The sequence below is a fragment of the Boleophthalmus pectinirostris genome, unplaced genomic scaffold, assembly GCF_026225935.1.
Source record: "Boleophthalmus pectinirostris isolate CB_2022bp ecotype Guang Dong unplaced genomic scaffold, ASM2622593v1 HiC_scaffold_1, whole genome shotgun sequence".
NCBI lineage: Eukaryota > Metazoa > Chordata > Actinopteri > Gobiiformes > Gobiidae > Boleophthalmus > Boleophthalmus pectinirostris.
Genome location: NW_026570970.1, coordinates 15,117,156 through 15,142,228, shown reverse-complemented (window position 1 = coordinate 15,142,228; position 25,073 = coordinate 15,117,156). Strand labels below are relative to the sequence as shown.

Here is a 25,073-nt window from a genome sequence, read left to right as displayed (position 1 = left end):
ACTTTTAATAGTCTTTAAAATAAAAAAGAAAATAGGTAGCTCGCGGCAAAGCAACCCTTTTCACTCTACATATATAATTATATTTTTATATGTTGCCTGGAAGGCAACAATCCGGGACTTAAGCATGCCCCTGACTTGATTACGGAAGTGAAATATCAGCGCACATGCTAGGTACATTTGACTTTCATTCGAAATATTTTAAATTGATTAATGTGCTTCTAATTTAAGCATTTGTCAGGGTTTATTTTCTCATTAAAACTATACTGAGAAGCTTATACACAACTTTCTTGTATGCACACGTGAATCCCGCTTTGCATGTCTGAGGCTGCTACTGTCTCCCGTGGCTCACCGTTATTTAAAGAACAATGATTGTGTGACTTGTGTAACCCGAGTGTCATTCTAAATACTATCAAAGAGTAGAGCTATTCTTATCTCTATCCCTATCTTACTTAAAACATTTATTGTATCTCAGAAGAATGTCTGGATGTTAAATGTAGTCCGCAATTAAATCTTGTTTTGTTTTTATACAAAGGCTCACATCAACTCACAACCTGCCACTGATCGTGCCTGTCAGTTGGATATTGAGATGGGAAAAAGAGGTTTGGACCAATTCATTCTTCAGAGTGCCTCATGTCCTGTGCCTGAGTGATGTTCCGCCTGCAGTGTGTGAGCTTGTGCCTCAGAAGGTTTCTCCACAGTGGGACAGTTCACAGGGATCTGGTTCTGGAGCAGCTGCGTGCTTGCTGCGTTGAAGACCATGTTTTTGATGTTGTGGGAAAGAATAAGGCAAAACTTAATGTTGATCATGTTAGTCTGGCTGTGGGGATGCTCTGGAAGTTTCAGAAAGAGAAACCACAGTTACTCCGTACTGTTGAGCTCATCAAGAGTCACCCACAATTTTTGACTCTGCGAGTTTTGGCAGAGAACAAAATTGCTCAAATGGACAATTTGATGTTGATTGACACACTCTACAGCTTTCTTAGGTAAATAACCCAACATAATATTTAAACTGTCAGCTGCAAAATGGATTTTAATTTTAATACATTTTTTTGGTTGTTTGTTTGTTTGTCCTTTGTAGATTAAATGTGGATCAACATGACTCACTCATTCAACAACTGGTGTCAGAAGCATGGATGCGCCTCAACAAGTAATGTAGCTCCTCTTGACAGTTACTTTTACAAACCAAACATTTTGTGACATAATATGATTTAGCACTTCATATGACTTATCTTTGTAGTAGAGTGTGGTGAGTCAGCTTAATTACTGTGGGTACAATTCTCTTAACAAAGCAAGAGGCATGCATGCAAGCATGTTTCATTATTTAATATTGCCTTTTAAATGTTTACTTTTTCAGACTTTCAATGCCAACTCTATCGAAATTTTCAATTTGTCTCAGTGATCAGCATCTACAGCACAGTCCACTTATGGGACAAATCGCAAACATCATGGCTCAACAACTGTCAACAATCAATGATGCAAGGTCAGTTCTTGGATGTTTTGTCTAAATACACAGGCATTCTTTTCATCTGACCTTTTTTCTGTCTGACTCACAGGATTTTGACAGTTTTCATGATTAGTGTGTCCTCCTTGGTGTCTCCATCTCTCCGCGATGCTCTCATAACAAGGATAGATCATTTACTGGATAACGTAGACCCGTCAAATTATAATAACCCACGAAGAGTAGTTCAGTTTCTACGGAACATCAAGCACAGTCACCGGCCTTTGCTTGAGAAATGTAACCGAATGATTTTACTAAACATGCCTGGGATGAATGCAGAGAATATCAGCATCATCATGGGCCTCTATCAGTCGCTACAGTTCAATAACTGTGAATTCAGGATGGCTGCCAAACAAAGACTCACTGAACTCATTGATTCAAGCACTGACCCATTCTCTTTTACCAAGCTGTTCGTTGCTTTGGCTCCTTTAGCCAGTCCAGAGATAAGAGAAGGGTTAGTGAAGTTATTTCTCCTCACATATACTTGACACTTTCTTAAAAAAACAAATCTCCTCCTGTTTTTAGGTTGGAAAATACTGCTCTCTTATTGGCAGATGAGTTTAATGCACAACAAGCACTGGCTATTGCTGAAGGATTAGAAGAGATTCAGAGCAGAAACCTCAGCCTCCTGAACAAGTAAGTTTATATTTCAACTGCATGCAAATGTCTTTTGCATAACAATGTAATTATAAAAAAAAAAAAACACACATATATTTCAGAATTGCTGCAGTAATACAAAGAAACCTTGATGTCTACAGGCCAGTTGAAGTGGCCAGAATCACACAAGCACTCTATCTTTTACAGTATCAAAACCCTGAACTGTATACAAAACTAAGGATGATTTTGACCAAGTGAGTCTTTGGATTATATCAAACATTATGATCAACTTTAAAAGTCCTATATTACACAAAATTGATTCTTTTGAGCTTTAAGCCATGTTATAATGCTGATACCTCCTCAGAAACATACCTGAAGTTGTGTTTTGTTTCATTCACACGTTTGAGTAATCCTAGTTTATTTGTCTGCCTGCGTCTCCAAAGCTCAAAATGGTCTGTTCCACCTTATGATGCCATGAAGCGGTAGTTTTCAACAACAATCTTTTACCTTTAGTTCCATAGAGATTGGCAAATCCAGGGTTGAAATCATCCAAATGATTGTAGTGAATATGTATGGAATTTAAAACACGTGAGCTCTTCCTTCATTACCACCTGCCATAGAGTTTTGTTTTTTTCGTCTGAGAGAATAACTGAACCAAAATATGCAGGGTTTGTGTGTTAAACATGTGTGAATGAACAACAAACTCCAGGTGTATTTTTGATGAGGAATCAACATCATAAGAGTGACCAGAATATGGTATAATAAAGGACCTTTAATATCTGATTTTTGTTCTCTACTCAGCTTCTTACAGGTCAGTGTATATCCTTATGAAGTGACCATGCTCACACGTGTGCTGTCATTGTTGCCTTCTCCTCGTGTGGATGAGAGCCTTATTGCTCGAATAGAGGCTGTGGTCCCTCAGTGCAACCTCAGCGACCTCAACACTATCGCCCACGCTGTTGCCAAGTGGGTTCGTAACGATGCATCCTATCGCCATAACACTCCTAGTAAGTTTGTCCGCCTCCTGCAAGCCCTGAACCGGTCCGGCCAAGAGAGACTCAAGACAGCTGAGAGACTTGACCTGCTGCTGGACGAGCTCAAGTATGTTTCAGGGGAGTGGTTTGAGCAGATGTTGCTTGAGGAGACAATGGTGACACTGAAGAGAATGATAGATCAAATAAAATGGACAAATGTGCCAGAGCTCACCCTGTTTCTGACCAGAACAAACCATCTCAGCCCTCCACTGATGGAACGCATTGCTGATGTTGTCATTAAAGATATTGATAAGGTGAGCAAATGTAAAGAAAAATGTTGTGAATGCAAAGAGGAAATACCCAATCTGTCTTATTTTTTTTTAAGTTTCACTACTCTGCAACCTATGCTACCCTGCTTCCATTTTCTGTCCTGAATTATGATACTGTCAAAACAGATGAAATGTATGAGGCCTGTATTCAGCACTTTACTCCACATATCAGTAAGTAAAGAAATATATTATAAAATGTATATATTTATAAATATATAAAATGAATACACCATTCACTACAGGATTAACCTAACAATATAATTAAATGGTACAGCTTCATTTGACCCACATCTGCTAGTTCTTCTGGCGTACTCCTTGGCAGTGGCTGACTGTTTTCCTGAGGAACTTATCAAAGAAATTTTTAGTATTGAATTTTTGGGAAAACTTGATTCCCAATTAGACAGTAAGTGTTATATTTGTATCAATATTCATTTGGTGTTTTATTTGAAACAGATGTATTACATGTTGCATGTTTCTGCAGCCCTTACTGATGCTCTCAACATGCGCGTTCGACTGCGTTTGATGGAGCTGAATAGAGCAGTGTGCCTGGAGTGTCCGGAGTATCAGGTGCCTTGGTTTCATGAGCGTTACTGTCAACATTTTCAGAAAAAAGGTAAGATTAGGATTTGTTTATTTTTGTTGATAGCCTTAAAATAACACCCATAATCCGTGTATCATTCGTTCATTCGTACACAGATAATGGCTGTTTCTCGTTTCCGTGACTTAAACTGCAATGCCAGGCTTTTGTACTGCATATGGACTAAACCGGGACTAAACCAGGTCTAAACCAAGTCTAAACCAGTTGCAGTCCTGGTCTCGGTCCTGGTTTCAGTCCTGATTCTGGTCCCGGTCTCAGTCCTGATCCTGGTCCCAGTTTCAGTCCTGGTCCTGGTCCGGTCCCAGTCTCAATCCTAAACCAGGACTAAACCAGGACTGAACCAGGAGTGTCGGAGACAGGAAACAATCGTTATCCATTTTTTCCATTATTCATTCAAACACAAAATCGAAAACTGAAAAAACAAATCGTTATCTGTTTTTTTTATTTTGGTTTTGGAGAGAAATAATGAAGAAAATAGTTGTTTTTTCATTTTCTTACTTTTGGTTTTATTTTGAAGAACAACTGAACGAGTGATACACGGATTCCCCATCATTCAGTAGTGTTTTAAAATGTTTCATCAACAAATGCATTGTTTTCTAGGCACTGGGTCCATCAACCCTCTACAGCAGCAGATTCACAAAATGCTGGGAGAAGTCCTTGGTGGAATTAACTATGTCAGAATAGCTGTGCTCACTCCTTATTTCTACACTGTTGGTAAGTTACATAAAGGTTAAGTTTGATGGTGTATTGTGAATGTATACCTTATGTACACTTAAACAATATTCTAAGTCAAACACCATTTTGTCTGTAGATTTTGAGTGCATACTGGACAAGGATCTTAAGCCATTGCCTTATGTTGAGTCAAGTGCACTTCCTATTCCCAACACTGGGCAGGTTCAGTGGGGGACCAACTCCAATATGAGGGACGAGCTGCCCCCTGGTGCTCAAAGGTAAAACATTTTGACTTTCAGAAGAATTTGTGTGTGTGTAAAAAGACCCATATTATGCTATTTTCTGATCTGTTTTCATGTTGTTTTTTCTCATCTAAAACATACCTGGAGTATTGTGTTTTGCTTCATTCACACATGTTTAACAAACAAACCCTGCATATTTAGGCAAAGTTGTTTTGTCAAACTGAAACACTAATGTTATGTGGTAATATAGGAAGTGGTCCACTGTGTTTTTAAACTCTATACACCTTCATTAGAATCATATGGCTGATTTCAGACCAGGAATTGGCAATGGTAAAAGGTAACAGTTAACTAAAGTTTCATGACATCATATCATCAAAACATGTGAAAACAAACACAATTCCGGGTATGTTTTTGATGAGGTAAAAGCATTATAACATGGCTTAAAGAGTCAACTTTGTGTAATATAGGACCTATTAATATGTTCTTTGTGTCCTAGAGTTGCTGTGGATTTTCTCGACTCAAAGGCATTTTGTAAAAACTGTCGTAACATTAAAGGGGAAACATTGATGAGAAAAAGGCACCTTGAGATTTTGGGATATTGTGTTATTCAGGTGAGACAATGACAGTAGCATAAAAATAATTTTGCATTGCCATACCACAACATAGACATTTTACACTTCTATTTTTGTGTTGTAGATTCCTCACTTTGAATGGAACTCTATGGAACTGTCAACACCGGATGCTTGGAAGGATTACTTAAAGAAAAAAATATTTAGGGAATGTTCTTTATAATGAACATATTTCTAGAATGTTACATCTAGTTTGGAAAGTCATGCCAAACTGACTATAGTGTTAAAGTGATTAAAGTGCTCTATATTTTTCACCAAAGACCTTATTTCTGTCAAATGAAATTATGTGAACATGTGTAATATATATTTTTAAAGTTTTTATAAATGATTTTATTCATCTATCTTAATATTTTTTTTTAAGTATGAAACAACTGAACACTTATTTTGTGTTTCTGAAAATGCACTCTGGATAAAACTTTTATGCTGTACAAATGATATCTTTTCTTCTGTTTACATCTTGGGCATTTTGGCTGGATTCAAACGCAGAGACACACAAGACGCTCCAGATGCATAACGCATCTCTTTGATTAGACCAGTCCACTGATTCTTGTCCTCTTCATACCTAGAGTAAAACTGAATGTTTGTTATACTGCATAAAGAAATAAGAAATTGTAGCTGTAAATCAACACTTACTGCCAAATATCAACCATCTCATTGGCAGTGCACTCTTTGTTTTCATCCATCACCATCGCGAAGCCTCCTACAGCATATAACTGCCCCCCACAGCTCACCAGGTTGACTGAGCTCCTCTCCTGGGGGAAGTCTAGGAAGGCCGACCACCTACATCAAATCAGTAGGTTAAGAGCACTGAATAAAGCATTAAGAACAGTTTAATGTTATGCACGTACTTATTAGTTCCAAAATCGTAGGCTTCACATGCAGATGTAAGCCCGTCTTCATTTACCCCTCCAGCCACGATTATCTTTCCTTTATGGACAACTGCTCCAAACATTGATCTAGGAGTTTTCATAGCAGCCAACTCCTTCCACTCTGCCTTCTTGTGGTTGTAAGCGAACATCTTGTTGATTGTTTTACTGAAATTTGGAAAATACAGTTTGAGTTGCTTTAAATTGTAAAACACATATGGTATTTTGCTTGGTTAAATATTAGTTTACTTTTCATCTGTTTTTCCTCCCAAACAGTAAACCAACCCATTCTCAGAAACAACACAGTGGCCATGGATCTTCAAGGGTAATTTCTTCGATTCACTCCACTTCATTTTTCTGAAGGATTGAGGGGAACAGAATAAGTTTAAGCCTTCCAAAAATACAAAAATATATTTCTTAAACATATTCACTAAACTTACTCAGTATCATAACACATGACTGTATCATGTGACTCATCTGTCTGTAAATCTTTACCAGCCACAGCAAAAATCAGATTGTCCACATCTCCCAGAGCGAAGAGACATCTTGGGGAAGGCATGGGCGGTAAAGCAACCCACTGGCAACCAAGACTGTCCAGCTGAAATGAAGTACGTTAAATATTATAATAATAGAAATGTAATTTGATAAACACTGTCCTGATAGTTCCTCGATAGAATGTTTAGTAAGCTCCATTAAACCATATTTTGTGTTTCCCTATCTGTTATTGAGATATGTTGCAAAAAGAAAGAGGTAGTTCTTTCAAAGCATAAAGATGGAAAATAAATCAAAACAATAAAATAGAAACTAGATGGCACTTTCCACACTTGATATTTATGTTATGTGCTTCAAATTTTGTGAGACATACATTGAAACACAAAATTCTAACATTCCAAAGAGCAATAATTTAACATTATTTAACACATTTTTAGAGCTACAGGTTAAGATCAATGTAAAATTTGCATCATACAGAAATAGTCAAAGGGACAAATTGTGAATACCTGGTAGAAGTAGCACTGCAGTGGATTCTCTGATTCATCCTCATCCACGAAAAGCCCTCCTACGATATACAACTTGCCCTTCTTTGTGACCAGGCTGACATGGTTTCGTGGGACCTGCTCAGACATAGCTACCAGAAAGCACTCATTCTCCTGCCCATCGTAGGCTACAGCTGCTGTGTCACTGACCATCAGAAGCATGTCTTTTGCAAACATGCCATAACGTCGGCTATCATTCAGATACCCAGGCAGCTTCCCTCCCTCTTCATCACCTTCATCTTGTCCCTTCTTAATTTCTGGAAGTTTACCCCCAAATGCTTCTTTAATTGCTTTGATTTTTTTTTGTACTTCAGCATCACCCTTAAACAGTTCTTCCTTCTCCACTTTTTCTTTGAAGAACTTTTCCGGAAGCAACCTGAATCTGATGCAGTCAAAAGCCTCACTCAGGCTTTTGGCACGATTTGCTTTGTCTTTCCTAACCCATTTTAGCAACACTTCATAAACAACTTCTTCTTTTTCTACGTTTAAAGCATCTGTTCCGATTATAGCAAACAATTCATGTGGGGCAAGATCAAGGAATTCTGCCTCTTTTGACATCTGCTCAAATCGATCAGCAATGTAATCTCTAGCAGCTATTGCCAGTCTGGGGCAGTTAATCATCAAGCCTAGTCTGTACACAGCCAGACAGTTCCTCTGTGACAGCTGTTTCTGAAGGTAGTTAACACACACTGTGAACACAGAGGGGATCTGAAAGCGATTTGCGACCACCAAAATATCTTGGACATTGTTGTCGTTGATGTCAATCTCGGCTGAGTACATGTAGTTTACAATTATCTCCATAATATTGGGATCCAGATTTTCCAGAACAACTTCCTTTTCTTGTGACTCCTCTCCATCCTCTGAAAAGTAAAGTTCACGGAAATAAGGACTACATGCCGACAGGATCAACCGATGACAGGGGATGCTCCTGTCACCAATCTTCAGCACACAGTCTACTAATTTGTTCTCATTTAGAAGCTCCTTTAGTCCATCTTGAAGCAATGTACTCTGAAAAAGGCGTAGATCTTCCTTCAAACTCTGGGGGTCCATCCTGGATATTCAAAAATAGGCAAGGGGAGACGACTGAACCAACTGGTGAACACAGAACTATAGAGTAGACAGGTCCGCAGCCACTTCAATATAACCTTGCCCCTTCTAAATATAGTCAACAACTCCACTCAAAAAGAATTCACGTTGGCCAAGTTGGAGAGCCCACACAGCTGTCATGGAGCAAAAACAACTGTGAAGACTTGTCTCCGTAGTAATCAAGAACAACAGTGTGTAGCCCAGAATACCCCATGTCTAATCTATGACTGAAAATATATATATATATATACACGTTGTCTTTCTCATTCAATATAGTATATGTCCTGTCCCTATAAATTACAGTATAATGTGGAAATTGAGACACATTTTAGTGATTAAATTCCAAATGATAAAGTTTATTAATAGTGTACACCTTTTCAAATGTTTGTTGTTTTTTCGTTTTGTATTGTATCAGTCATCTGATAGTAATGACCTCACATACAAACTTCCTGTTTATGACATAATACAGTACTCTCAGTGAGCACACACATTTTCAAATGGTTATGTACCCAATATAACTGAAATGTAAGAAAGTTGAAAGTACATATTTTTACTTAACTAAAAACTATATACATATATACACTATATAAAATGTACAATAGGCTACAGTTGGCTGAAAATACATTACTGACAAGGAAAATACTCTATAAATAAAGTCTTACATTCTGTCAACACACTCACTACAGATGTATAATTTTAGCCCATGACTTCCCAAAGTCCCTGTAATGTAAATCCATCTCTCAGCTTTTCAATGGCGAGTCCCAGATCCTCTGAAAACACAGGCTCACGGTCCTGCTGCTAAGGAAACCAAACAAAATAAAAACAACACTAAATGAACTGTATTTTTAAAAAGTAAAGAAGTAAAGAATATAAAATACCTTGTTGCTGTCTGCAAAGTAAGCCTGTGAAATAAAAGATAAACAACTTTTAACATAACATTATAAATACAAATCCAGCCTCAATTTATCCCCACACTTTCTGAGACTTACAGCGAAAGCATCAGTCTGTTCATCAGGCTCAATCTCCACATCGTCAGGAGGCTGTTCCACCGTCAGCCTTTCCAACGGTTGTGGCTGTAATATTTATATTTATCAGTGTCATGAAAACACTATGCGCTGATGATACAACAAAATAATATTTAAAAATCTTAATTGTACCTTTTCTTCCATTTCATAGTCTACTCCAAAGATGGGGTTTGCAGAAAAAACCTTATGCAGTGAATTTATTTCTTTTAAAGCATCTTGAAGCTTCTCAACTGGATCTATTTTAAAACCCAGCACATAGCCTCCACTCTAAAGTTTGATTAGTGGTGATTAATAAAAGGCACCAATGAAAATGAAATGCTATATATGTGGTAATGTTGAGTGACTTACCTGTCTTGAACTCTCAATTACCAGGGCCAAACCAAACTTTGAGTCTCTTATTCTGATTGACCACTAAAAAGAGAGAAAAAATTTTAATTTTTGTGTAGAGGTAGTTAAGTTAGTCAGTTCATTTGATAACTATCTTACAATCTGAAGATAAGGGATGCTGACATTGAAACTTTCATTCATGTTTGCATGCCAGACAATACGAACATTGGTGATAAAAAATGTCCCAAGATTTCCCTAAAAAAGAAGAACAAATGTTTATCAATAATTGTACTATATTTTCTGGTAAAATTAAAATAAATAGTTACTCTTCCATTCCTGTTGAAGTTAATTGTATAATTTTATATGTACATTACCTGGTCACAGGACAGATTCCATACACCATTGATTTTGTCATACACTTGCTCACGAGGCAGGAGTCTTAACTGCTTGTTTTGAATAAGAGCAGCTCGCAATTTCAAGTCTCTGTACATTTTAGATGTCTCATATGCTCTGAAAAAAACATGTATTTACATTTTTGGAGTGACTTCACGGTTATTTATCTTTAGCTCTGTCCTGTTTTACCTGTGCACTGCGATGACAGAAGTGAAGAGACGTGGACTTCCTGGTACCACATTTGTAAATATGAACTCAAATCTTGTGTTGTTTGACTTTGTCAAAATGTAAAGTGCTTCAGTTTGACCTCTCAATTTCTAGTAAAAATAGTTTGTGATTAGAATAATGCAAAACATACAAAGCACAGCTTAAAAGTTAAATAATGGGCTCACAGAATTTGCTGTCCGTGTTGTAATGTTTATGATGGAGTTGTAACCCACAGCTGCAAAATATCAGAACATGCTGCTGAAATCATTGGTAACAAGGTAAAGAGATGGTAAATAGTGAAGTACTACATACATAAATTGACTCTTGGTAGTGCCAGGGAATGCCAGATAATTCTCAGGTTTGTCACTAATAATCGTCCTGCATTAAAAATGTCTCATCTGAGTTAACAAGGAAAAGATAAATACATCATAATTGTGTCACTAATGTACCTCGATCCCCATTGTTCCCTTTGGTGTCTTCTATTGAGTCCAGGCAATCTATCATCACCTCCCCAGGGCGAGTCTTCATTTGCCTATAAAACATTAAACGTTTATAATGTTTAATACAGTACATATATGTACAGCCATATGGCACACAACGCTACAAACGATGCATTTTACAAATAGTAATAAAATAGTGCCTATCTCTGTGTATTTGTGTTAACGTTACCAGTATCTTTGCTGATTTCTATGAGGTTAACTAAATGAGCAGCTATCTATGATTAGCTATTAGCTTATGCGACAGAAAATATAACGCCAGCTCATGTTTTTACTCACTGCGCTGTTATGTCAAATCTAACATCCCTGTCCTCCCAAAGAGCATCGAGGACCGACGACATTATTGTAGGCTTTTGATATTCGTTTAATTTAAAAGATAAACCGCAAAATAAACATAGAAGATGCTGCCCATAGAACTATACGGGCTAATCCACCAAAGCTATCCTAGCGTCACAAATCACCATGGAAACAGACGGCAAGCAAGATGGACAAATTACTTCCGTGTGACTTTTTTTTAATATAATCAGCCGCTCATTCTACTAAATTCAGAAACATATTCATTAATTCATTAAGGTTGTATGATTGTGTTTAAAGTATGAGTTTGAAAGAAAATACAGTGTGACAAGAAAGTCGTTATTTTATTTTATTTATAAAAACATTTCTTTCAGTCAAATTACAAAACCCAAATCAGTGCCAAAGGAGCAGTAGTCCCATTTTAATGTCAGAGCTTTATCTGAAATTACAATTATTTACAGTTTAACATAACTGTAAAAATACCGGTAATTTGTTCATAGGATTAAAAGAAAGTACATTATTTTACATTAGGCTTATGTGGCAGTGTAAAATGGTCTTCAGTTTATTAGAAAAACATGTAAAAAACACAAGCACATTCTGTTTCTGAAGTCCCACAGAGAGCATTACACTTAAATTATTTAACAGTCATAACAGTTAGTCTTGTCTTTGTGTCTTCCTTTTTTCAACCTGGAATAAACATTGAGACTGTTAGTTAGTTTTAAATGCAATATGTTGTTTTGTATGATTACTTGACAATACCTATTCTGCTTAGAACACATGTTTTCTTGCATTCCTCTTCTTTATCAAAGCGATTATCATTTCCACCACAACCACCATACCAAAACTGTGCGCAAGAATTGGCCTGTTTGTCATAATACCAACGAATTGTGTAGTTTCTGCAGCTGCCTTGTTCCAGGGTCAGGTGACAACGAGGGTCAACGACAGTGGTCTCTGGAGAAATATAATGACAATTTTGTAGATTAATTTCAGGTTATCAACAATGTAAGAAGGAGGAGGTAACAACATTATAACACGATTTAAAGCTCACAAATGTCAATGTAATGGGTCTTGGGTAAACAAGAGATATTTACCTTGAACCACAACTTCATTCAAACCAGACTCTAACTTAGACTTCAGTCCAGGTAACTTTGAAGATGTTTGTGTTGACAGTGATGTCTCTGATGAAGAGGTGGAAGATAAAGGAGTGGCTTTTTTTATTGATGAGGACGATATTGAAGGTGTGGCGATTATTATTGATGAAGACGATGATGATGATGAAACGTCACTGGTTTTTACAATTTCTTTAACAGGTGTTAGAGTCTTAGACACTACAGCCAATGTGTTAATTCCCTGTACTTGGGCTAAATCCAAGTCCTCACCTTCATCATCCTCTTCCACCTGAAATAAACATAAGATTAGAGATGTGACTGCATTTAACTTGCTCATATTACATTATTTTCTGTTCTACGTTATTTAATATGTATTATATATTATATATTATATATTAGATATAGTGTTGTTTACTCATCAAAAACATCCCTGGAGTTTGTTCCTTCACATATTCCATATTTAGGTTCTAGTTTAGGTTAGTTTTCTCTCAAACACCTTCTGTTCCACCTTGTGATATCATGTGGAGGTATAAGAAGTGCTCCATACACCATCACTAGGAACATTCGGAAAATTTCAACTCCAGAATTTCCAGTCTCCACTGATCTGAGCTGTTAACTTGAAAACCACTGCTTCACGGCGTCTTAAGGTGGAACAGAGCATTTTGAGCTTTGGAGATGTAGACACACTATTAATAAAGGGATATCCATACATGTGTGAAAGAATTAAACACAAGTCCAGGTATGTTTTTGATGTTTCTGATAACAGCATTATAAGATAGTTTAAAGCTCACAAGAGTCAATTTTGGATGGAATTATAGTAGTTACCTGAATTGGTAGAGGATCTGCACTGATGGGCAGAGCGAAAGTGTCCCCTCGGCCTCTGATGTTGATGTGTTTGTCATAGTTATCTTCCTCCTCAAAGTGATTGTTGTGCCCATTGTTTCCGTAAGTAAAACCATTATTATTACCATTACCATGTCCATGATTTCCATTTAGCCCAAAGCCATTCCCATTGCCATTCCTGTGTCCATTTGTGACATGACTGTAGATTAAGGCACCGTTTTCATCTTCACAGAACTGACTGACAAGTTGTGACTCCAGAGCTAAAATAAAAAAATGAATAATATAAATGTAGGAACATAACATTTTAACAGTTTAAAGGTGCACCATGCAACTTTTCTGGTATAAGTTCCATTGTATACTTGGCTCCGTAGAGATGTTGTTTCTTTGCCTGGAATGTTCCATGGTAGGACATCATACATATCCATTTGGCATTTATTAATTACAAGTGTTTTTATTGCTCAAAAATGCATTTTTCCTTTTCCTTTTTTTTCAAGCAATAAACTTTCCATAGAGCTAATCAGGTAGCGGACCCTCAACGAGAAATGTTATGCAGTGCACCTTTAATACTCAGTGTTGGGAAGTAACTAAATACGTGTACCGAAAATACGTATTCTGAATATTCATTTTGAGTAACTGTATTCTGATGCAACTTGATGTTAAAGGATTCTAAGTATTCAGAACACAGTACTCTGATGGACCATGTATCAGAACATGTTTAAAATACTTTTTAATTTGGGTATTCAGTATTCTGTAACTAAATATATTTTTGAAATATTCTTCCCATCACTGTTAATATATCCAGTGCTATTACCTGGCAGAGTGTTGAAGTCATCAATAAGGTACATATGTTCAGTGTCAGGGTCGGAGGCAATAAGGTTGAGTTCTCGGAGAAACTCGGCCTGTGTAGGATCAGAAGAGTTGACGATTCCCAGGGCGTACATCTCAATGTTGGCAGCATGGGCCTCTCGCACAGCAATGTCAAGTTTAACTGGCTCTCGTTTGTCTGTCTGACCATCAGTGATGACAATAGCTACTTTTCTCACTCCACTCCTGGCACTGAAGAATGCTTCCTGGGTAGCTTTCCTGATGGCAGTCCCAGTGTACGTGCCCTCTCCCATGTATGGCATTTTTCGTATTGCTTGTTTAACCTCTTGCTTGGTCATGTAGCGAGCTAAGTTAAACTCCAAGTGGACATCTAAACTGTACAAAACCAACCCAATTCTAGTGGCGTTTCTTCCAACTGTAGTGCGTTCAACCAGCCTAGTGACAAAGTCCTTGATGATCTCAAAGTTCTCAGGGCCAACACTTTCTGAACTGTCAATAACAAAAACAAGCTCCATTGGCCTTTCCTTGCACTTGATGCCACATCCTTAGAATCAAAAAGATGTAATATGTTAACATTATTTTTTCATCAATTAGTCTTTTTTTTTTCTTATTTATGTCTTACCACAGATTTCTTTGATAAGCTTAATGACATCTTCTCTCTAAAAAAATAAAAACAAAATAAGGAATAGATTCAACTAACATTTTTACTAACAAATTTAAAGAAACATACTGTGAGTCCTGGTTCTCCCTTAATTCCAGGCCTTCCCTGCAATAAATGTATTTACATTGTTATTTATTTGTTACTCTTGGCATCTAGCCTTTGGCAAAAACAAAAAACATGAGTGAACTCACAGCATTACCAGGAATTCCAGCATCACCCATCTCTCCCTTTACCCCTTTTAATCCTCTCTCTCCTTGTAATCCACGATCACCCTTCATTAGTCACAGCATTACATTATTTAATACACATTTATGAACAATTAAAAAACACATTTTTGTCACCTTTGATCCTGCTAAGCCTTCTCCTGGGGGCCCTCTTGGCCCAGTCAAACCTTGAGATCCTGGTTCCCCCTAAAATTGTATTGAATTTAAATAAATCCTTGTATTATATATATAATTATTTTGTTTTGTCTTGAAGGTGGTCACCTTTGGACCTTGAATTCCTTGTCCTGGAGGTCCCACTGGACCAGGAGGTCCAGGTCGTCCAATATTACCCTTAAATTACAGACTTTGGTTTATTATTGCACAGGAAAAGTGCAAGACATTTAATATTGGGTATAAATCTTACTGGTGGTCCTTGTATGCCCTCTCCAGGAGCACCTGGCAAACCAGGAAGTCCTCTGAATCCTATGTCCCCCTAAAGACACACAGTTCAACATTTTGTAAACTACTGAACATCTTTTACAACAACAAAACCCAAATGTGATTTAGATACCCACCTTTGGACCAGGAATGCCAATTCCCTCTGGTCCTGGTTCACCTGGCAACCCTAGTGGGCCTGGAAGACCCTGCAAACAACACAATTGTATTAAGGCATGAAAACAAATTAGATTTATAATTGGTATAAGTTTTACAGAAATGTTCATACGCACCACTGGACCAGGGAAACCTTCACCTTTTGGACCTATTGGACCAGGTGAGCCAATTTGCCCACGATCTCCCTGATAAAATGAGACAAAACATGATGATGCTCTGATCCACTTATTTAATATGTATGTCACAATGTTATTTAAATAGTACCTTTGGACCTGGAAGACCATGACCTGTTTCCCCAATGGGCCCAGGTGGTCCAGCAGGGCCCACTTCACCCTAAAAAGGCACCAACATTTAGTATGTGGACAACTGGAAGCAATTTGGTGTCTACAGTATAATATGTTTATTTAATTCTTACCTTTGGGCCAGTAACAGAACGGCCTGGTGGTCCTGGCATGCCCAGTTGACCTGGGACACCTCTTTCACCCTTAAATACAATCATATGGTTACATAAGTCACGTATGCTTCTATTCCTAATCTGTCGTATCATTGGCAGTTAAACATTATTATCAAGTTGACTTGACTAATTCCAGTTTCACTCACCTTTGGTCCAGAGGGTCCAGAGATTCCAGGAGGTCCATGTAAACCACGAAGACCCCTCACACCCTGATCTCCCTGAGATAAATTGGTAGATGATTTTGTCATTATTATTTGTTGCAAAAGAATATAGCTTCTCTTATTTTTGAAAATGTACCTTCTCCCCTTGAATGCCAACTCCTGCTGCTCCTTCTGGACCCCTTACACCAGGTAAACCAGGTTCACCCTGAAAAAAATTTGTAAATTAAAACATTTGATTCATTTGCAATGAATCAAACTAATGCTCCCTGGTACCTTCTGTCCTGGTGTCCCTTCCTCTCCTGGCAGACCTGGTAAACCAGCCAATCCAGCAGCTCCAGATTCTCCCTGAAACAGTCACATATGAAGCCTCTCTAATTAAGTCTATATATTTATAAATGAAACCAAACATTATGTCTAGTGGTATAATACTTACCTTTGGACCAGGTTCTCCAATGCCTCTGTCTCCTGGTGCCCCTTGTTCTCCTGGCAAACCATGGTCTCCCTGTGTAAGGAAAAGGAAAACTTGCAAGAAAATAATAAAATATGTTTTCACGTTTTGGTGTAAATTATGGTAAACTGAGCACTTTCTATTGCACCTTTTATGCTTTGCATCAGAAAATTAACATTTGATGAACTATTTGGGATGTGTTGGAGTTTGAACTTACCTTTGGTCCAGGTAAGCCTTCTCCTGGAAGTCCCCTGACTCCTGGTGGACCTCTTGGCCCCTCCACACCCTGAACACCAGGTCAGTTAGCTCCAATAGAGATATTTAATTTTACTTTTAAAACCATAAAATACCAACCTTCTCTCCTTGAATGCCAACACCTGTTGGTCCAACTGGTCCAGGGTGACCTGGAGGGCCTAATTCACCCTGCAAAACAATGATGTAGATGTTTTTTGTTTAATTAACAACACTGATGACTGAAAAGTTTACATATTATTACATATTATTTCATAAACCACTTGGACAAAGTCATGTATCACACACTGTATTGCAGATAAATACTACTGATTAAAACAAGTTTTGCAAGTAACTGTATGTAAAGATGAGCTCAAGTATATTTGAGTTCTTCTCTCAAAGTGAAAACACTCTTTTCCACCTTATGATATCATGAGGTAATACTTGAAGTGCTCCACTGTGTTTTAAACTTCAGACATCTTCACTAGAATCATTTGGATGATTTCAGCCCTGGAATTACCAATCTCTACTGAACTAAAGGTAAAAGATCACATCACAAGGTAGAACAGAGCATTTAAGCTCTGGAGTTGTAGACAGACTAATAATAAAGATTGAATGAAAAAAACACAACTCCTGGTATGTTTTTGATGAATGAGGTAACAGCATCACATGGCTTACAGCTCTGAAGAGTCAATTTTCCTACCTTTAATCCTACCTTTAAACTAGAACAGTTAGATTAATGTTTTGGATTAATGATGCATTTAATTTTACCCATACATTAAAACTAAAATTGTACTGTAAGATTGTACTGACCTTATCTCCTTTGAGTCCAACCCCTTGCTGACCTCTGGGGCCTCTTGGTCCTGGAAGACCGCGGTCGCCCTGTGATATAAAAATAGGTCAACTGTCAACTGCCTGGCATTGTTCTCAGTGTAGATTGTGTGGAATAAGTCTAGGTAAATGTACGTGTTAGCTCTTGTTACATTCTTGTCAGGAGTTCAAAATGATTCATTGCTTTGAGAATGGCAACCTTTTCGTAGCTCCTGAAGAGTTTCTTTAAGCATCAATTGTGTTCATATATTTAAGAAAACATTGTCAAGGTTGATCACCACTCTTTGACTTTTTTTCCAAAAGCTATAACACTCAGGAGGTGGGACATGGGTTGCGCAGATGTATGCTGGAGGACAACTCTCTGAACATTTCCTCGAACATATAAAGATGTTCTAAGGTCCCTATAAAACCCTCACCGCACTGCTCATACAGCTCACAGGTTGAGGCGTGAAAGCTATAAACAGGAAATAAAACCCACAATTCTTAGGGATGACTTTTCAATGGCATAACAAATCACGACATAGGCTTTATCTCCTCGGTTGTAAAATAAACATGTCAAAACAGTATGTAGTCTTCACCTTTCTAGTGTCGAAATTGGCACATGCCCTGTATCTAACATGCTGCAGCAAAAATACATCTGCAGTACCTGAGTGAATACATGAGTGGTGTCTCAGTGGAGCAGAAAGGAATCTTTGACAGAAACAGGCCATGAACTAGTACAAAAAAGCACACACTTTATACATGATGCCATGAGGACATAAGTGCATAAGCATGTCTACTTCCAGGTGGTTTATGAAGTTGGTGCTTGTGGCCTGTTCCTCAACCCAGCCACTAGATAATGTGGATAACATAAAACATAAACAAACAAACCTTTGGTCCAGGTAAGCCTTCGCCTGTGGGTCCTCTTTCACCTTGACTTCCTTGAGGCCCTTGAGGTCCCTGCAGATTAAACCGACAAGTGAATGAGGTGCCACCATAAACTAATGCAGACTGGAGCTCCCATAAATGGTCTATATTCTTTATACAGTCTATGGGAGCTGCTCATCAAAAGTTAAATAGTGTCAAAGCACTTTTAAATTGTTCCCACAGAGTTTGATGATTGATATAATACAACAGAAATACTTACAGGTGGGCCAGCTTCACCCAGTCCAGGAGGACCAGGAGGACCTGGACGGCCTGTAAAGCCCATATCCCCCTGGAGATTTAAGACAGAAGATGGCCATTAAAATATACTTCTTCACTATTATAAATAGCATAAATCAATATAACTTAACGCACCTTTGGGCCAGGAAGTCCTATGCCAGTCTCCCCTTGTATGCCAGGTGGGCCAGAGGGGCCACGCTCTCCCTACAAAATCAACACAATATAAGTCAATCAAAAATCTCTACACTTACTATAAACATATAGAATAATATATAGAACATATATAGAATATCACTGTGAAGATCAAAGGGGACCACCATGACTTTTGTGCAAATACCACCTGCATGTTTGCACATGGTTAGACTGTGATTGTACACACACACTTTCTATGCAGGCTTAGGAGCACACTTAAACTGACAATGCTGAAGGCACTTTGTGGTCTGTATTTAGAAACAGGATGCAAGTCATTAGAAAAACTCAAGTGGTTTTGTTTAGCGGTGTGTCACTATAATTAGGGGGAGACCATGGCCAAATGCCAAGTGTTCACACTGAAGCCTACTATTTAGCCCTGTGCTGCACAGTAAACACAGAGACGTAGTAAATGTGTCTTGTTTAAACTAATAATACAGGGAAATGTAAAGGTTAGAGCAGATGTGCCTCAGGGAGACAGATAGGATACCAACCTGCTTCCCCTGAGGGCCCTCCGGTCCAATATCACCTTGTTGTCCTGGCAACCCCTGTGCAAGAGCAATAAGTCACCATAAAACAGCATCCGACAGAACAAATGTACAAATGTGTTTAAGCATCACACATTAAATCATAAATCACAGTAAAATATTGTGTTTTAAAATTTAACTGACCTGCAGCCCTCTCATTCCTCTTCCTCCAACAGGCCCCTCAGGACCCTAAAGCACACATCAAAGATGAGGCATTAACTGTCAACTATACAACCACACACTGAATTTAAATACCGTACCTTGTCTCCTTTGATACCAGGAGTACCACACTCGCCTCGCTCGCCCTGTTAAAAATACTTACTCATTAAAATTTAACAGATGTGAGTTTAATTCAACCAGCAGACTGCTGTACCTTTTCCCCCTTGTAACCAGGCTTGCCCTGCAAGTAAAATATGGGATGTCAGTGGTTATTCAGAGAAACTTGCATTTGTAGCAATAGTGGCCTTTACCTCGCCACCGTCTCGTCCTGGCAGTCCACTCAAACCAGCTTCACCCTAATACAGTAAGATACCATTACAAAACAAAAAAATTATGTAGACCAACAAAGAACATTTTCAAAAAGTAAACACTGCGTTGTTAAGTAATACGTGCAGTGATGCAACTCTCAAAAATGCTACTGGCAGAAACATAAGTCAATCAAGTGTGTGCACCTTTTGGCCTTTTACCCCTGGGGCTCCATCTTCTCCAGGCCGACCTTTTTTTCCCTGGAAAAGGAAAAACAAAAGTAAGATTAAAGATTTTTTCTAGTAATAAGTAATAATATATGTTCTCATTCATTGGAAACAATGAAAACTGTAAGCACTATATTAAGTGTGTTATTATGTGGCTGTATGAATGCAATTTATGACAAAAGCAGGCATGAGACGTCTTGTCCACAGGGTTAAAGGTCATTGTTCTGAGTTGCACCTGGACAATGTGTGTCAATGGAGGTCCACCAAAAACACCAGTCTGACACTAAAAAAGCAATTAAAAGAGGCTCACAGTCTGGAAGTAAGAATCTGTGGAATCCTTCGGAAAAAGCACCTGGTTAATTGTCAGTCAGTCAATCAGCAGCTCCATTATCTGTCATATGACTCAAAACTACCTGAGCTGTCAATCATCCTGAGCAGAGACAGGGATGTGTGCATTTGCTTGTATAGCCATAACTAACCAAGAGGAAATTTGTGAGAATGTGTGAAATATGTGAAAACATTTATGATCTGCAAGAGGGCTTCTTTCGTGTATGAGAATTTATGTCATGACATTTACAATGAACAGAGGTCTAGTTTTATAGGCTTCAGGTTTGGGAGCATGTTATAATTTATTTTTTATTTTTTATTTATAAATAATAGTACTTTTATTGCACTGCTACAAGAGATGCATCTAGATAAAAAAAAAAAAAAAAAAGAATCTGAAAAATTGAAACAAGGCCGGGTAGGTCAGGTATTTTCAAGTGTTTATAATACAAGAAGCGGAAGGGTTTATATCCTCTTACATACAAATTCTGAATTACAAGTCATCGGGAGTTATGTGGACCTGGAGAAAATAATAGCACTCTTAAAATTTTAAAATTACTTTTAAAATTACTTTTAAAATTTTTATTACCCAGTGGCCTTAGGTCAATGGTGTCCAAACTTTTTTCACCAAATATTGACTACAGGACAATAAAGTGAATCTTTCAAAATATTGTGTTTGACTGAGCCACCACATCTTTTATAAAGCTTAGAAAGAATAAAGCGTTTATTTTAGGCCTGTATCATATCAAAAGGTTTGTTATTTCAGTTACAAAAATAGAATTTTCCAAAGCCTGCAGTAAAAAGTAATACTATTAGTCATTTAGGCCAGTTCAGCTGAAGCTCGAGGGACAATAAAAATTGGTCTGAGGGCCACATTTGGCCCCTGGACCATAGTTTGTACACTCACTCCAATCAAGACCATTATAAAACTATTCAACAAGGGTCTAATTTTGTCATATTTTTTGATACTTATGTCATCTATTTCTGTTTCAGCACCTCAAAAGCATGTCTAGTTTTGTTACTAGCTGTATTACTAGCTGTATTGTATTTAGTATTGATTAGTATCTGGTATCTTTCTTTTGATTATTCTGGTAGTGAAAATACATCTCAACAAATGAAAGATACTGTACATTATAAATAATCATTTATGTGAGAAGGAATGAGGTCATCTCTTTAAATTTCCAGTTGTGCTGGTGGCCAGAATGTAGTTCAGGACCACCTCTCTACAAACTTCCCACAAGCAAAATAACTTGCAATTATGTCTTCAACATGCACAATTACTACTTTCAAAATATCATACCAATGTCAAACCATTTTTGATGGTATCCAAGAGTTCAAAGAGAAAAATAATATAGCTAGGGGGGCTAGTTCAGAAGTTTAAACAACAATACTTACTGCAGGGCCTGGGATTCCTCTCTCTCCTTTCTCACAAGAGCATTTTTCAGCCAGGGGACACTAAAGAAAGAAAAATTTCTAATATACTGTTTATTTAAAAGTAAAATTGAATGAATAGACTTGAGGAATACGTACCCCTTCATCAGCCAAGTTTGTCTGAAAAAAGAATAATGATCACAGTAATAAAATATGACCATAATTACAAACCCAAGTAAAAGCGTGTCTGGGTGCATCATGAATCTATTTTATCAAGGTAAAGGAATGCGCTTTTGTGTTATGACCCAAAAGCGACCCAGAAGGATGTGCTCACAAAATGATAAATCTTGAAAGCTTAAATAGGAGCTGTCATAGACACTCTCATTGTTGCAATGCTTTTCAGATACTTGACTAAACATGTCCAGTACGTGTGCCAGTTCAAAGAAAAGGACACATGATTCTGGTGTGTTTAAAAATGGGGCACATTACTCACAATTTCGGTAACAATTTTGTTCACAATGTCTTCATCCTGTAAGTTGTGTAGGAAGTGGGAGGTGGGCGAGCTGGCGAGCAGACGGAGCTGTGCAACATTAGCTGGATCTCTGGCACTTCGTGTGATGCCCACAGTGAAGAATTTGATTCCTTGGTTCTTTGCATCAGCAACAGCAGAAAAGATATCAGGGTTTCTGGGATGGGACACACCATCTGTGAGGAGCACAGCTATTTTGATGCTTCCAAGACTAGATTCTTCAAGGTAGATCTTAGTCATGTTGGTGATAGCATAGGTGGTGTAAGTGCCATGGCCAATGTAAACAATGGGGGTGATGCGGGATTTGAAGTTTTCTGCGCCTCTCCAGTCTCTAAAGGTTTGTTCAGTGATGACATGACTGCTGTACTGGAGGACAGTCACTCTCAGGCCCAGACGCCGGCCGGCCTGCAGATGGACACCCTGAAGGGTCTCCACCACATTGACAGCAAACCTCTTCTCCTGCTCGTGATTATCCTTGGCACTCTCAGAGCTGTCCAACAGAAAGGACAGCTCTACAGAACAGTCTTCATCAAGGATGGCTGGGGAAGACAAGTCAAATATTGTTATCATATCTCTGAAAGAAGCTTTCAAATAAGTCTGTAGGTAACTAACTTGAACATGTGTGTGGGAGTGTACATAACATTTTCTACTATTGGTCTGTGACTAATCAAAAATAAACACATTTAAGTTTGAACATATATCTGAATAATAAAAATATTTTTACCAATACCAAGTATTTGTAAGTAGTAAGTAGATATAGATATAGATATAGAGATAGATATAGAGATATAGAGATATAGAGATACATAGAGACATAGATATATAAAGAAGTGGAAAAATCTAATATTATCATTACCTTGCCCATCATGAAGACTTTCTGCGATTGGTTGGGCCTTGGACCTTTTGCGACTGACAAACGCACTTTGGGCCCACGTGCTGGGCAGTGCTGTGAGTAACAGGACCAACATGAGCAAACGAAGCATTTTTATTTCTGCTGTGGAAACATATGCATACAAACATTAATAACAATGTAATGCAACTATGCTTGCTTTTAACCGTGACAAACAATAAGAAAGATGGCATGAATGTGTGATCTAACCTTGAGCAGTCCAGATGTTGCAGAAACAGTAGTGGAGTTATCTCATGGATTCAGGAGGAGCTACAGCAGCAGTGTCTGTCATTCTGGGGAGAATAGACAGCGATACAGCGAGCGGACTCCTCCTTATAAAGAGGAACCTGCAGTAGACTAGACCCCTCCTGTTGGCCCTCAGGGCAGGGGTCTGCCGAAACACATACAAATGAACTGAACTGAATAAATAACAGTTAGAATATGGTTTTATTCAGGTTCAGACTAAACATGTCCAGAATCAGGGAAAAAGTTTGCAATAAAACATGAAAATAGGTTTCTATGGTCCAGTGAATTGTGAAAAACTATTTAACACTTGTCTAAATCTGTGGCAGTTGAGACTCTGATTGTGGCAATGTGATCATTAGAATAAATACAAAAGTGAGTACAAAATGAGTACAAAAACAGAAAACAAGGGCTGGACTCAATAATAAACTAACATTTTAAGTTGTATATATTCAAGTGACTCTTTTTAATACCAACAAACAAACAAAATGAGTGTAATTATAATATGAGGTGCACAGCTGTGCTTGTACTGGTACTGGTGCCATATTATAAATACCATAGAAAGATTGTTAAACTTTAGAGCCCACAATGGTAAAAGCTTTGTCACCTTTGGTCTTTGGCCTGGCGCTGGAATGACCATAACTACCTGCCTGAGGTCAAAGAGGCTGACGGGTCGCATTATTGTCATTACACCATCTTGCTTCAGAGAGTAGATACTTGTAATCCCATAGAGTTTGATATTTTTGAAGTTTAAATATTTCACATTGTGTCACTTTTGATGTTTAATAGTCTTATGTAAAACAAGAATATTAACAGAAAACAAAGGGTCAGATACTGATTGTTCAAGCTCTTATTTTAGACATTTGACTCCCTGCAGGGTCTTTATAGAAATAATATCAAAATGAATACAGCATCAGGTCCACTGAATCAGAAGTGTCTTTATACAAACAGCAACACACCAGATGATATGCTGTTGGTATATCACCTAAAGACTGAACAATGAGCACATACGTGACCTTTACCAGACCAGTTTGTTTTAGGATGAGGCCAGTCCTGTGCAGGCATAGTCATGACCATTTCCATTCAGACCAAAAGGTGAAAGGGTTTTGTATTCCAAGGCTCCAGGGAAAATGTAATTAGAGGAGACTTTCTGACATGCAGGAATGTTGCACTAGAATATACTCCAAAGACTACTAAGTGTTTCTGTGACAAATCACAGACACACACTATCTGATGGACTTTTCCCTGATAACCCCCATTGATTAATATATTATTTTTGGGCCAAGCTTGAAAGTAAATGGACAATTAAATTCATTTATTGACTACACCATCTAGTCAGTAAGTGAATTTAGCCCTTTAATTGTATTTTTATAGTTGTATTAATGATAAAATATATACTTGCAATATAATTTTAATCCAATCAAATTTTCAAGCAGGCCCAGTTTCATCTTGAAATTTTTATTGATTTATGCAAATGTCAAAGAGTGAAACCCAAAAGTAAGTAAGAGAAGTAAGTAGTA

General features: G+C 37.8%; 4 protein-coding genes across 5 annotated transcripts; 1 reads left to right on the top strand and 3 right to left on the bottom strand.

The window, feature by feature from the left end:
* Positions 1 to 52: 52 nt before the first annotated feature.
* On the top strand, positions 53 to 5,880 carry fastkd1 (FAST kinase domains 1). Its single transcript, XM_020931899.2, has 15 exons — positions 53 to 171; positions 533 to 983; positions 1,079 to 1,147; positions 1,355 to 1,480; positions 1,554 to 1,952; positions 2,024 to 2,134; positions 2,218 to 2,349; positions 2,897 to 3,383; positions 3,455 to 3,569; positions 3,673 to 3,801; positions 3,880 to 4,011; positions 4,597 to 4,710; positions 4,808 to 4,946; positions 5,407 to 5,521; positions 5,607 to 5,880. The coding sequence occupies exons 2-15, from the start codon at positions 649 to 651 to the stop codon at positions 5,700 to 5,702; spliced, it is 2,499 nt and encodes an 832-aa protein (XP_020787558.1). The 5' UTR covers positions 53 to 171; positions 533 to 648; the 3' UTR covers positions 5,703 to 5,880.
* On the bottom strand, positions 5,493 to 8,489 carry klhl41a (kelch-like family member 41a). Its single transcript, XM_020931931.2, has 6 exons — positions 7,404 to 8,489; positions 6,846 to 7,003; positions 6,655 to 6,762; positions 6,388 to 6,573; positions 6,173 to 6,319; positions 5,493 to 6,101 (listed from the first exon to the last, which is right to left on the bottom strand). Exons 1-6 carry the CDS (start codon positions 8,487 to 8,489, stop codon positions 5,990 to 5,992), a joined length of 1,797 nt encoding a protein of 598 aa, XP_020787590.1. The 3' UTR covers positions 5,493 to 5,989.
* Positions 8,490 to 8,786: 297 nt separating this feature from the next.
* On the bottom strand, positions 8,787 to 11,417 carry bbs5 (Bardet-Biedl syndrome 5). 2 transcript variants are annotated; one of them, XM_020931932.2, is made up of 12 exons: positions 11,254 to 11,417; positions 10,927 to 11,009; positions 10,790 to 10,855; positions 10,663 to 10,712; positions 10,460 to 10,587; positions 10,252 to 10,387; positions 10,037 to 10,132; positions 9,899 to 9,961; positions 9,683 to 9,817; positions 9,515 to 9,598; positions 9,404 to 9,427; positions 8,787 to 9,323 (listed from the first exon to the last, which is right to left on the bottom strand). In XM_020931932.2, the coding sequence occupies exons 1-12, from the start codon at positions 11,313 to 11,315 to the stop codon at positions 9,222 to 9,224; spliced, it is 1,029 nt and encodes a 342-aa protein (XP_020787591.2). In that variant the 5' UTR covers positions 11,316 to 11,417; the 3' UTR covers positions 8,787 to 9,221. The 2 variants fall into 2 exon arrangements, with proteins under 2 accessions (XP_020787591.2, XP_055007222.1); XM_055151247.1 differs by having other exon boundaries at positions 8,787 to 9,320.
* Positions 11,418 to 11,661: 244 nt separating this feature from the next.
* col28a2a (collagen, type XXVIII, alpha 2a) lies at positions 11,662 to 23,597 on the bottom strand. The gene is made up of 36 exons (XM_055150289.1): positions 23,521 to 23,597; positions 23,278 to 23,415; positions 22,386 to 22,960; positions 22,052 to 22,072; positions 21,917 to 21,976; positions 20,177 to 20,230; positions 19,976 to 20,020; positions 19,879 to 19,905; positions 19,766 to 19,810; positions 19,650 to 19,694; positions 19,473 to 19,526; positions 18,925 to 18,993; positions 18,773 to 18,841; positions 18,517 to 18,585; positions 17,629 to 17,697; positions 16,939 to 17,007; positions 16,802 to 16,870; positions 16,570 to 16,638; positions 16,410 to 16,481; positions 16,273 to 16,341; positions 16,122 to 16,193; positions 15,937 to 16,005; positions 15,786 to 15,854; positions 15,638 to 15,706; positions 15,485 to 15,553; positions 15,334 to 15,402; positions 15,192 to 15,260; positions 15,048 to 15,116; positions 14,898 to 14,978; positions 14,776 to 14,811; positions 14,668 to 14,704; positions 14,032 to 14,589; positions 13,203 to 13,480; positions 12,360 to 12,666; positions 12,028 to 12,219; positions 11,662 to 11,955 (listed from the first exon to the last, which is right to left on the bottom strand). The coding sequence occupies exons 2-36, from the start codon at positions 23,402 to 23,404 to the stop codon at positions 11,951 to 11,953; spliced, it is 3,726 nt and encodes a 1,241-aa protein (XP_055006264.1). The 5' UTR covers positions 23,405 to 23,415; positions 23,521 to 23,597; the 3' UTR covers positions 11,662 to 11,950.
* Positions 23,598 to 25,073: the final 1,476 nt, after the last annotated feature.

Coding starts and splice junctions, on each gene's coding strand:
- klhl41a (XM_020931931.2), bottom strand. CDS start 8,489: ATGGACCCCCAGAGTTTGAAGGAAGATCTACGCCTTTTTCAGAGTACA. Junction 6,320..6,387: donor TACGATTTTGGAACTAATAA/GTACGTGCATAA, acceptor GATTTGATGTAG/GTGGTCGGCCTTCCTAGACT. Junction 6,102..6,172: donor GAGATGGTTGATATTTGGCA/GTAAGTGTTGAT, acceptor GTTTTACTCTAG/GTATGAAGAGGACAAGAATC.
- bbs5 (XM_020931932.2), bottom strand. CDS start 11,315: ATGTCGTCGGTCCTCGATGCTCTTTGGGAGGACAGGGATGTTAGATTT. Junction 10,133..10,251: donor GGAATCTGTCCTGTGACCAG/GTAATGTACATA, acceptor CTTCTTTTTTAG/GGAAATCTTGGGACATTTTT. Junction 9,962..10,036: donor GCATCCCTTATCTTCAGATT/GTAAGATAGTTA, acceptor CTCTCTTTTTAG/TGGTCAATCAGAATAAGAGA.
- col28a2a (XM_055150289.1), bottom strand. CDS start 23,404: ATGCTTCGTTTGCTCATGTTGGTCCTGTTACTCACAGCACTGCCCAGC. Junction 15,261..15,333: donor AGGGCATACAAGGACCACCA/GTAAGATTTATA, acceptor CTGTAATTTAAG/GGTAATATTGGACGACCTGG. Junction 14,812..14,897: donor CTGGAATTCCTGGTAATGCT/GTGAGTTCACTC, acceptor CATTTATTGCAG/GGAAGGCCTGGAATTAAGGG.
- fastkd1 (XM_020931899.2), top strand. CDS start 649: ATGTTCCGCCTGCAGTGTGTGAGCTTGTGCCTCAGAAGGTTTCTCCAC. Junction 1,148..1,354: donor GCATGGATGCGCCTCAACAA/GTAATGTAGCTC, acceptor TTACTTTTTCAG/ACTTTCAATGCCAACTCTAT. Junction 1,953..2,023: donor AGTCCAGAGATAAGAGAAGG/GTTAGTGAAGTT, acceptor TCCTGTTTTTAG/GTTGGAAAATACTGCTCTCT.